This window comes from Panthera uncia, chromosome A2 (genome assembly GCF_023721935.1).
Source record: "Panthera uncia isolate 11264 chromosome A2, Puncia_PCG_1.0, whole genome shotgun sequence".
In the NCBI taxonomy this organism is placed as follows: domain Eukaryota; kingdom Metazoa; phylum Chordata; class Mammalia; order Carnivora; family Felidae; genus Panthera; species Panthera uncia.
This window is the reverse complement of record NC_064816.1, coordinates 51,783,610-51,793,968: the sequence shown is the minus strand read 5'-3', so window position 1 is coordinate 51,793,968 and position 10,359 is coordinate 51,783,610. Positions and strand designations below refer to the sequence as shown.

Here is a 10,359-nt window from a genome sequence, read left to right as displayed (position 1 = left end):
ATCCAGTCTCTGCAACCAGCTGCGAATGTGAAGGATGTACAGAGGGCAGAGCAGTGTGTTGAACTGAACCCTGAGGAAGCAGTCAGCAACATCAGACTGTAGGAGATATTACAGGTCCCATGATTTGGATGCTTCACAGATATATGATAAGAAAAATCAACGGAAGGAAAGGGAACCAAAACTTAAAACACATACCAAAAATGTTTACATGGACAAGACTAAGCCACAATATCTATGGATGCACACCTAGGTGAGGAAACCAAAATGAAACACAAGGAGTGATTACTATAAAAGTGCGGGTAGGGGTCAGTTTTGGAGGAAGAGAGGAGGATGGACATGGGAGGGGCTTCTGAGATGGCTAGAAAAGTTCCAGTTCTTGACTTGAGTGATACTTACAAGGGGTTCACAGTAAAGTACTTCATTAAACCATACATTTGTTTTGGGTAATCATCTGTATCTATGTTTTATTTTTACCATAAGAACATTTTTTGGGAAACAGAGAAAATAAGGTAAAAAAGGATTTAAGATGCCAGTGTTTTTGTTTTTAAAAAGAGAATGCTGGTGTATTAAAAATGTTTATCAAGGCATGATGCCTCAATTCCTTTTCATGTGATTAAAAATACCTCTTGGTATTGCTGTCATGAAGATGAATATATTCTCAGTTGAAAGTAACTTGGGTCACTCAAACATTCGAACAAGAGCTGTGTGGTTTATACTAATAATGAACAATCTCAGACCTTGGTCACCCGAGCTGGGCATCTAGCCCAGCTAGAGAGCCTGTCTGCCTTCACTGTAACAAGAGAAGATGGTTGAAATGATTTCTAAGGTGTTTTATAGTTCTGTGAGTCTGATGATCATTTTCATATGATTAACAATTAATATGCATTTTTCTGCATTTCAGCCTACTGTAATTTACTTAAATGTATGCTATGAAACACTTTTCCGAAGCGACCTTACCCGCCATGGTACCTTCTCTGTGGGTCTTCCCTTTGTCATTGCTTTTCTCTGGAACTTTAAGCATTGATAAGGGTTTGGCTAAATAAAGTGTGGTGCAGGGGTGCCTGGCTGCCTCAGTCAATAGAGCACATGACTCTTGACCTCAGGGTTGTGAATTCAAGCCCATGTGGTGTCTATAGATTACTTAAAAGAAAAAAAAAGTGTGGTGCAACCAAACTATGGATTCCTCTGCAGTCATCTGAAAGGACTAGGTGGACCTGTATTCCTGATATTGTAGATACATTTCCAAGATGAGAAAAATACACACATTCCAAATGTACACAATGTTGGAATTTTAAAAAATTATGTGGAAATTTTCATTTAACATACCATTAGTTTTCTCAGGGAGCTGGATTCGGTGAGTGGAAAAATATTACGGAGGAACAGAAGATATTACCTTTTTTTCTCACATTTTTGTGTAGTTTCTCAAAATTATTTTAAAATTGAAGAATCAAAAAGTGCTTGTAGTAAAATGTCCAGCTTGAGGAATTTTCACAAAATGTTCACAAACTCTCATACAACCAACCCCTTGATCATGAATCGGAACAGCTCCAGACCCTCCAAAACTCCCTCATGCCTTCTCCCAGTCAGTACCTCCTACCGAGGGTAACCACTATCCTTATTTCTAACTGTACTGTTATTTTTTTATGAGCAAGATTACTTCTACAATATAAAACATCAAAAGACAACAGCCTCCAAGGATTTCCTTCATGTATTTATCCAACAACAAAACAACATAACTTCTTCTAGAAACACAAAAATAAATGTGGGTCCTTAACTCCAAGCAGCTCACAGGCTAATGACTAATCAAATATCAGAGCCCATGAGAAGCATGAATCTAGTCCCACCAGCGCAAGGGACCACTCGAAGAAGTGGAGCAAAGTTTCACAGAAAAGTAGGGCTTTAAAGGATGAGTAGGAGCTGACTGACGGCGGCTGCAGAACGTACAAGGCTAGAAAGAACCTTTGTAAGTGAGCACAAATGAAAACTAGCTCTTTAAGATACCAGTTTATGGGGCGGTCTGGTAACGGGTTAATCCTATTTGGTTTGGCTTCCGAAGCTGTCAATCAGAATGACGTCATTGTTGATCAGGTTACTCGGGAGGCGTACATTTATTTGCCAGCCAGGTAATGAGGAAAAGGAAGTCTCCGGAAACTAACCCTGGTTGCCCAGGAGGGGAAAACCATGCACCCTGCAGAGGCTGCAAAGCCCTTAATTAAATTCAACCACTGTAAGAAATACATCTACAGCTTCAGTGTGCCCCTGTGCTGCCCCCTCTGCCAGCAAGTCATGAGCTCGAGGAAGCTGGAGGAAGCACCTGTTAGCATCTCCAATCCCTTTACCAATGGGCATCAAGAAAAATGTTCGTTCCTCCTCAGACCAACTCAAGGGACGTTTCTTAGGTACGGTGTTTTTTAAGTGTTACATTGAATTCTGTAAACCTTTCCTTTTGTGTTGTGGTCACTAAAACTTTCTAACATGTACTATACAGGGTGAGGCTTGGTGGATAGTCTTGCCAGTTTTTTTTGGCATTAAATCCTAAAATGTAGATCTACTCATTTCATAAAGATAGATGGTGTATGTACTTTCCTAGAGGGATAAGTGCAAGAATATATGAAGAACATGTGAAGGTCAAACCTGCTTATACAATCTTAGGAGAGGAAAACTGAAAGCTTGGAACTTTTTTTTACCCATAGATTTTGCACTAAGAGGCTAACTGGGAAAACGACCCAGCAGCTACTCCGGTCAAAATAATTCCTTTACTGTGAGTTAGCCTGAAATATCTGTGGCAAACAGGTACCATGTACAAAAGCCTGAAAAACGGCCACATACAGACTATTCTACATGGTGGTGAATTAAATTGAAGACCAGACCTGGTGTGCCTCAATTGTGGATGCCACCTGACTTTAAGAAAGATTTCAGAAATCAAAAGAAAGGACCTTACCTCCTTAGTGTCCCTGTGGAGTTTACAAATGGAACTAGAAGTGGCCCAGCACAGGCCAGGTGTTGAGAGCATGGATGCTACAGAACGATGGCACGTGCTTTAGGAAGCGTGTTCGTAAGCATCATTGTGACCTAATGCCGAGACATCCTAGCCTTCTTGAAATCCCCCCTCCCAATGCTCATGTGCCCTCAAGAGCTCTGGTTTGGGGTAAGACGGTTGGAGTTGTCTATTTATTTCCCTGCTTACTAACTTCCTTAATTGATTTCCTTCCTGTCCTTATGTGGATAAAATGAACGAAAGTGTGCACTTTTGCACCCCTGACTCTTCCTGGAGGTCACAGGATACAGAGAGAACAGTGCAGGCCGTAGTACCACAAAGCCCCCAATTCCTATCCTGTTTTCAGACAGCATCAGACCCTCTGGAGTCTCTGTTCCTCATCTGCAAAATGAGGGTCCTGCCGACCTTGCAGGGTGGTGAGGGGCAGTGTTAAGGCAGAAACATGACCCGGGCACCAGACACAAAGTGGAGCCAACATGCTCTTTTCCGTGCTATTCTTTTCATATTCAGTTCAGAATGTAACTGGCAGAAACTTCATTTCCCTTATCTAAATCATGAAGCCCAAAATGTTTCACAAGATCCCCTCATTCATGCTAACTTGGAGAATTACTTGGCTAGATTCTGAAAGCTTTTGAATAAAATGATTAAAATTCAGAATTCATCCACTATAACACTGATTCATTCAACAAATCCTTACCAAGCATCTCTGTGTGGGAAATGCCAGGGATGTCACAGTGAATGAGCCAGAGCCCTGCTCTCCAGAACACGATAGGCTTTTGGGTTGGCCCCTAATAAGCATTTATGTACTCTGTGATGTGGTAGCAATACTGATGGGCCTGGCCTTCCTTGGCATCAGTAGAAGGGACGTGGTGGTGTTGAAACAGGTTATATGCTTTAGCATCCTCCCATCCCCTCACGCCAGGATCTGCAGAACTTCAAGTAGTCCCCTGCCCACCAGACCTTCTAAGGCCAACTTCTAAACTGTTCCTTTCCCTCTCATCCAATTTCCAAACTCTCAAGAATGACTCCCACTATTCACCTTGAGAAAATTTCATCTACTTTGTAAAAGAGAACCTTCAATGACCCTCGGAAATCACTGAGGTTCTCATCAAACTGGGTTAAGATCTCTCAGGGCTGCCACATATGGTTGTACAGGTTGTACACTGCACAAAGATGCTTTGTCAAGGTGGTTTTGGGTCCTGAAACTCAGGAGGCACTACACCTAGCAAGCCAAACATGCTGGGCAGAGCTGCATCTGCAGGAAAAAAGGGAACTTTTCTTAATTTGTACAAAGGAGTTGTATGAGAGAGAGGTGGCCCTGCCACTGCCCCTATGACATGCTTCTGTAACAGTCTACATTTTTTTCCCCTTCAGAGCACTTATCTGTTAAAAACTCGTTAAACTAAAAAGTCTTCTCTGGAAGCAAGCAAACTCCAAGAGGGCAGAGACCTTGTCAGGCTTATTTCCTGTTGTGCTACTAGCCTTTCACTTCAAACGACAGGCCCATAGTTCGTTCACACCTGATAAATATCTGTTGCATGACTGAGAAATAACTGAAGGACAGGGGGAGGGAAGGAACACCTAGGATTGAGGCAGGAAACAAAGTGCAGTGACATGCTTATGCAGCAATCTTGGGGTATGTAAGTGCAGCGCTACAATCAGACTGGTACCTTGTTGCCCAGCTTCATTCTCAGCCTCTGAACCCACAGTCTCAAAACCCTCAAAGTGGTGGCTGCAACAAGATGACCTGGGGGATCACTGTGAAGATGGGGCAGCCATTTGTGTTTTCAGTCATTTTAAACCCTCGGACTGCTCACTTTAATGAGGAACCTGCGGTCTCATGAAGGAGCTTTATCATTTAACAACAACTTCTGATTTATTTACTAAAAGTTATTTTAATGTTTATTTTTGAGAGAGAGAGAGACAGAGGAGGGGGGGAGATAGCATGAGCAAGGAAGGGGCAGAGAGAGAGGGAGACACAGAATCTGAAGCAGGCTCCAGGCTCTGAGCTGTAAGCTCAGAGCCTGATGCAGGGCTGGAACTCATAAACTGTGAGATCATGAGCCAAAGTCGGACGCTTACCAACTGAGCCAACAATAACCTCTGATTTATTTGACACTTGCAGGCACTCAACTGGTATTTTATTCTTACAACCAGCTTGCTAGGAGGTTTATGATATTCCCATTTTCCAGATGAGGAAACTGAGATCAGAGAGAGAAAGTGACTTGCTAATGTCCCCGTGCTAGTAAATGATGGCCTGGGATTGGAAATGAAGGTTAAATCATACGGAATCATAGATTTAATGAACAGTCTCAGGTAAAGAGTAATTTCAGAAAACAAGGCCATCCAGGAAAAGTGGGTGTGGCTGCAGGCTATAAAGACCAAAAGATGCTACTTTAGTTTTGAAGGTAGAGGTCCACTGAGATGCACTCAGGATCCTCTCCCCGGTCAGCCTGTAACCTCACCTACAAGGCGGGAAGTATGAGGATCTCTTTCAAGAACTGACCTCCAGCTGTGCCCCTCAGCTGGGCACCTAAGAGTTAAGCTGACTTTATGCTCTAGGAGGAATGGCCTTCCAAGGCCTTCCACTGCCTTTAGTGATGGGGGGCCAAAAAAATCCAGCTGGGGGGGCCGGGGGAGTATTTTCTACCTCAGATGTACTCTTGGCTCAACCAGTTTTGAAACAGTGCTTCCATTCACATGGCCACTGATGGCAAGTTTTGGCACCGGCCAAGATCACTCTCCTGCTTTTAAATATGGACTCTTCATGCCAGTCATGTGCAAATGAGAAAAAACAGAAAACTTGTTTCTTTCAGGGAGTACGATGGAAGGTCTGATCTTCACGTGGGAATAACCAACACAAATGGTGAGTGCACTGCCACTGGTTTTTTGTTTTGTTTTGTTTTATTAAAAACTTAAAATGTCCCCACACTACTAGGTAGGAGAGAGTGGTATTTCTAGAGAAAAAGTGCTCATGACAACATTTAATTAGGGAATTCCTCTTTTCCCGGGGTTCTCATACCGTACCATTAGGTGGGCGATGCTTACCCCCCTTAAAAGAGAAATACTTGACTTTACAGTAACTTAGTACTAATGACAATTCTAAATATTTGAAAGCTTGTTAATGTTTTCTCAGCCAAGAGTATCACCAAGCCTGTTTTGTTGGTTTTTTGAGAGAGGAACATGATTTCTTCTTGTGTTGGAACCAGAATCTGGACCCAGCACACTGCCACTGGGTCCTCACACACCAGGGTCTCTGGTGGCCAGGCACAGGCCTCAGGAATAAACCAAGGGACAGAGGACTTGGGCATGTGGTGGGTTCACTTAAAAAAAAAAAAAAAAAAAAAAAGGCATGTTTAAACAAAGCAGTTCCTTTGCCCAGACTTAGCTCTGAGGGCACAGCCTGGAGGCCCTGAAGCCAGAGCATCCAGCGTACAGGAAGAGGGCCTGGTACCCCAGTCACAGGGGGTCGTGGGCCTAGGGATGGTGAGCAAAGCCAGGCAGGTGAGGCTGTGATCACAGGCCTCATAAGTCAAGTCTGAAGGCAACCTTTCTGCACCTGCTCAAGGTGGGAGAAACTGACCAGCGAACAGAAACCCAGGACTGGATTTTTGAACTCAGATTTACCCACATGAGCAAATTTACCACCCATTTCATCAGTGGAAATTTATTGCTGATTTAAGGAAAGAAGATAGACCCATTCGTAAATAGAAAACTTGAGCAAAAAATATTTGGAGATGAATATCTATTCTAGTCTCCATTTCCTGGGGGCAACTTCACGGTGCTGGAGAACAGGTAGAGCAAGAACTGGGTTTCCCTGAAAGAAATGCTTTGCTGAGGGCCCCGGAGGCAGAGGCTCGTAACCCCCAATCCTGACTCTAGGCAAGGCCCTCTCTAAATCTGTTAGGTGGGTGGCTGCCTCCCCAGCTTGATCCTGTGAGATTCTAGGGCCTCTCACGGTCTACTGCTCTTCGACAGTAATCACAAGTACAACTGGGTTTCTGTTATGTGGCATTTCCCAGGGGCAGTTGTCATTTTCTGATGGCCTCTAAACAGAGGTGCATTTTCCCTTAGGCTTCCGCATGACTCCAGTTTTGGTTGCAGGAGTTGTGTATAATTACACCATGCACGGGGTCCAGCGAGATGAAGCAGGGTGGGAGCAGAGCGTAAGCATCCCTTTACTGCAGCCCGGCATGTATGGACTGATGGATCAATGGGACAAGTACCTGGAAGACTTCTCCACCTCGGGAGCCTGGCTGCCTCAGAGGTACAGGGCTGTAGGGGCCACCCGCTCATTCACCATGCAGGTGGGACCCCAGCTCAGAGGACTCTTAAGCTGTTTAGTTCATGGTGAGCCTGTACCAAGAGAGTAGTACCTGTAACAAAGTTTAAACAGGGGTTGAATTACTTTGGGTTTTCTGCAGAGGTGAGCCAATGTACATTTACACAATAGAATCACAGCATTTTTTAAAATAAATGTTTATTCATTTTTGAGAGAGAGAGAGAGAGAGAGACAGAGAGATGGAGAACATAAGTGGGGGAGGGGCAGACAGAGAGGGGGACAGAGGATTCAAAGCAGGCTCTGCATTGACAACAGCACAAACCATGAGATCATGACCTGAGCCGAAGTCGGATGCTCAATCAACTGAGCCACCCAGGAGCCCCAGAATCACAGCATCTTAAGAACCAAAAGGACCATAGCTTAGTACTCCAGTTATTTGACTAGATATTTTTACATACTTAACATTTAATATGTACAGCAAGACCCCTATTATATTCCCTTAAACATTTTTTAAATGTTTAACATGTAAAAATAATGTTTTTGTGATTTGGCAAATTTGAAATTTCTCAATTTATTGCTCCCTCAACACTTTAGATATATAGCATACTTGTGAACCTAAATTGTCTTGAGGCTTCCCTTAAAATAAGTTTAGACACTGGGATACCCTAAAACCTGGAAGGAGAACTCCATTTCTAGAATGTCAGCTCCCTAAGTTGGCAGTTTCCATACAATGAGTCAGCACATGTAGACATGCCCACTCCTGTCTTATGTAACTTGCAAGTGGACATGGCCCAAACTGCCAAGTGTCCCTCGAAATTGCACCTCTGGGAGCTCTGTCACCAAGGGGGTCAGCACACATAGGGGCCCAGTCCGCTGACAGCCCAATTTCAATTCTGCAAGTCCTTCAACAGCTTCATGGCTTGTTCCTGAGCAGCCTTTTTTTTTCTTTAAATTTTTTTTTTTAACGTTTATTTATTTTTGAGATAGAGAGACAGAGCATGAACAGGGGAGGGGCAGAGAGAGAGGGAGACACAGAATCTGAAACAGGCTCCAGGCTCTGAGCTGTCAGCACAGAGCCCGATGCGGGGCTTGAACTCACGGACCATGAGATCAAGACCTGAGCCGAAGTCGGACGCTTAACCGACCGAGCCACCCAGGCGCCCCTCTTTAAATTTTTTAATGTTTATTTTTGAGAGAGAGACAGAGTGTGAGTGGGCGGGGGAGGTGGGGAGCAGGGCAGAGAGAGAGGGAGACACAGAATTCGAAGCAGGCTGCAGGCTCCAAGCTGTGAGCTGTCAGCACAGAGCCCGACGCGGGGCTTGAACTCACAAACTGTGAGATCATGACCTGAGCCGAAGGTAGATGCTTAACTGACTGAGCCACACAGGTGCCCCCTGAGCAGCTTTTAAACCTAAGCCTTCCCTTCTCACCATCCTTCTTTTGTAAGGTATGAAGAAGACCATCACAACTGCTACAGTTACACCCTCACGTTCATTAACTGCGTTCTGACCACAGAAGGCAAGGGGCAACTGGACAAGGGTGAGTTCACGGAAAAGTACGTGGTTCCGAGGACAAGGAAGGCTTCCAAGTACATCACACTCTACCGAGGGATAGAGGAGCATGGTTTCTACGTGACCGACTGCCCTGAGGAAGAGACAAACCCTTCTGAGGGGAGCGGTGTGTGCTGAGTGTGCCGTATGCCAGCAGAGGAGTAGCTCGGGACTTCCTACCATTAGTAGATACTAGAGATTTTTAGGTGGGTTAAACTGTGCTTAATACCAAAGTGTTATGACTTTACGTTTAGCATATTTCCACATACTGCAGTATAAGAATTTATAAAATTAATAAAGATTGTCCTGTTTTTAAAAAATGTTTTATTTATTTATTGCAAGAGAGAGAGAGAGAGAGAGCATGAGCATGTGAGCGTAAGCAAGGGGAAGGGCAGAGAGAGGGAGAGAGAATCCCAAGCAGGCTCTGTGCTGTCAGCATGGAGCCTGACACAGGGCTTGATCTCACAAACTGAGTCAAAATCATGACTTGAGTCAAAATCAAGAGTTGGTTGCTTAACCAACTGATCCACCCAGGCGCACCTATAAGGGTTTTTGTTTTTTTGTTTTGTTTTTTTAAAGAGAGCATGAGCTGGTGGGAGGGGACAGAGGGGGAGGGAGGGATGGAGAGAATCTTAAGCCGGCTCCATGGAGCCTGATATGGGGCCTGATCCCACGACCCTGGGATCATGACCTGAGCCAAAATCAAGAGTCAGATGTTCAATTGACTGAGACACCCAGGCACCACACCCTGGGTTTTAAAAATTGTATTGGATTACAACTAAATTATTCTCATAATGGTTTGATTTTTAAACTGAGATTCCATGATATAGCAGAGTGGCAGCATTTTTATTTACAGAACAATGAAAACTATTTCTATAATTAAAGCTGAACAAATTCACCTTTCCATGTGAACCCAGAAAGTAGGAATTTGTAGAAAGGTGAGCAAGACACAATTAATGAAGTAAATTCACTGGATTGTTTTTATTTAAAAAGCACATGGTAGCCTTTTGACAGCAATAGTGAAACAAAGAGAAGAAAGAAGGAAAGACGTAAGGAAAGCAAGTAAGCCAGGGTCTTGGAATCTAAGTCAGGAAACAGGTTCCACTTCTCAATTAGCCTTTATGAGCATATATGCAAAGTGGATGGCAATTCCTCAAGTCATTCTGCTTCATTTTGCCTGACCTCACATGAGGAGATCAGGGTATTGAGTTTACCAAGGCAAAGCACATCCCCTGCCTACTTTATTATTTTTTAAACTTTATTTATTTATTTAAGTCATCTCTACACCCAGTGTAGGGCTCGAACTCACGACCCTGAGATCAAGAGTCGCAGGCTCCACTGACTGAGCCAGCCAGGGGCCCCTCCTCTGTCTACTTTAAATGCATAATTCAGGAAGGATACAAGGAAAGGTGGACTTCTTTCTCTAACACCTTCAGGGGAAGGAAGGGGGAACAGGTGGGAGGAGTAATTATGAAGAAATGAGGTGACTTAACAACCACATCAGAATTCATATGTGCAAATAATCACTG

General features: G+C 43.9%; 1 protein-coding gene across 2 annotated transcripts; it reads left to right on the top strand.

Moving 5' to 3' along the window:
* Window positions 1–2,043: 2,043 nt before the first annotated feature.
* MKRN2OS (MKRN2 opposite strand) lies at window positions 2,044–9,099 on the top strand. Of its 2 annotated transcripts, XM_049642752.1 has the most exons (4): window positions 2,044–2,399; window positions 5,815–5,864; window positions 7,103–7,265; window positions 8,728–9,099. In XM_049642752.1, exons 1-4 carry the CDS (start codon window positions 2,182–2,184, stop codon window positions 8,966–8,968), a joined length of 672 nt encoding a protein of 223 aa, XP_049498709.1. In that variant the 5' UTR covers window positions 2,044–2,181; the 3' UTR covers window positions 8,969–9,099. The 2 variants fall into 2 exon arrangements, with proteins under 2 accessions (XP_049498709.1, XP_049498710.1); XM_049642753.1 differs by lacking the exon at window positions 5,815–5,864 and having other exon boundaries at window positions 2,342–2,399.
* Window positions 9,100–10,359: the final 1,260 nt, after the last annotated feature.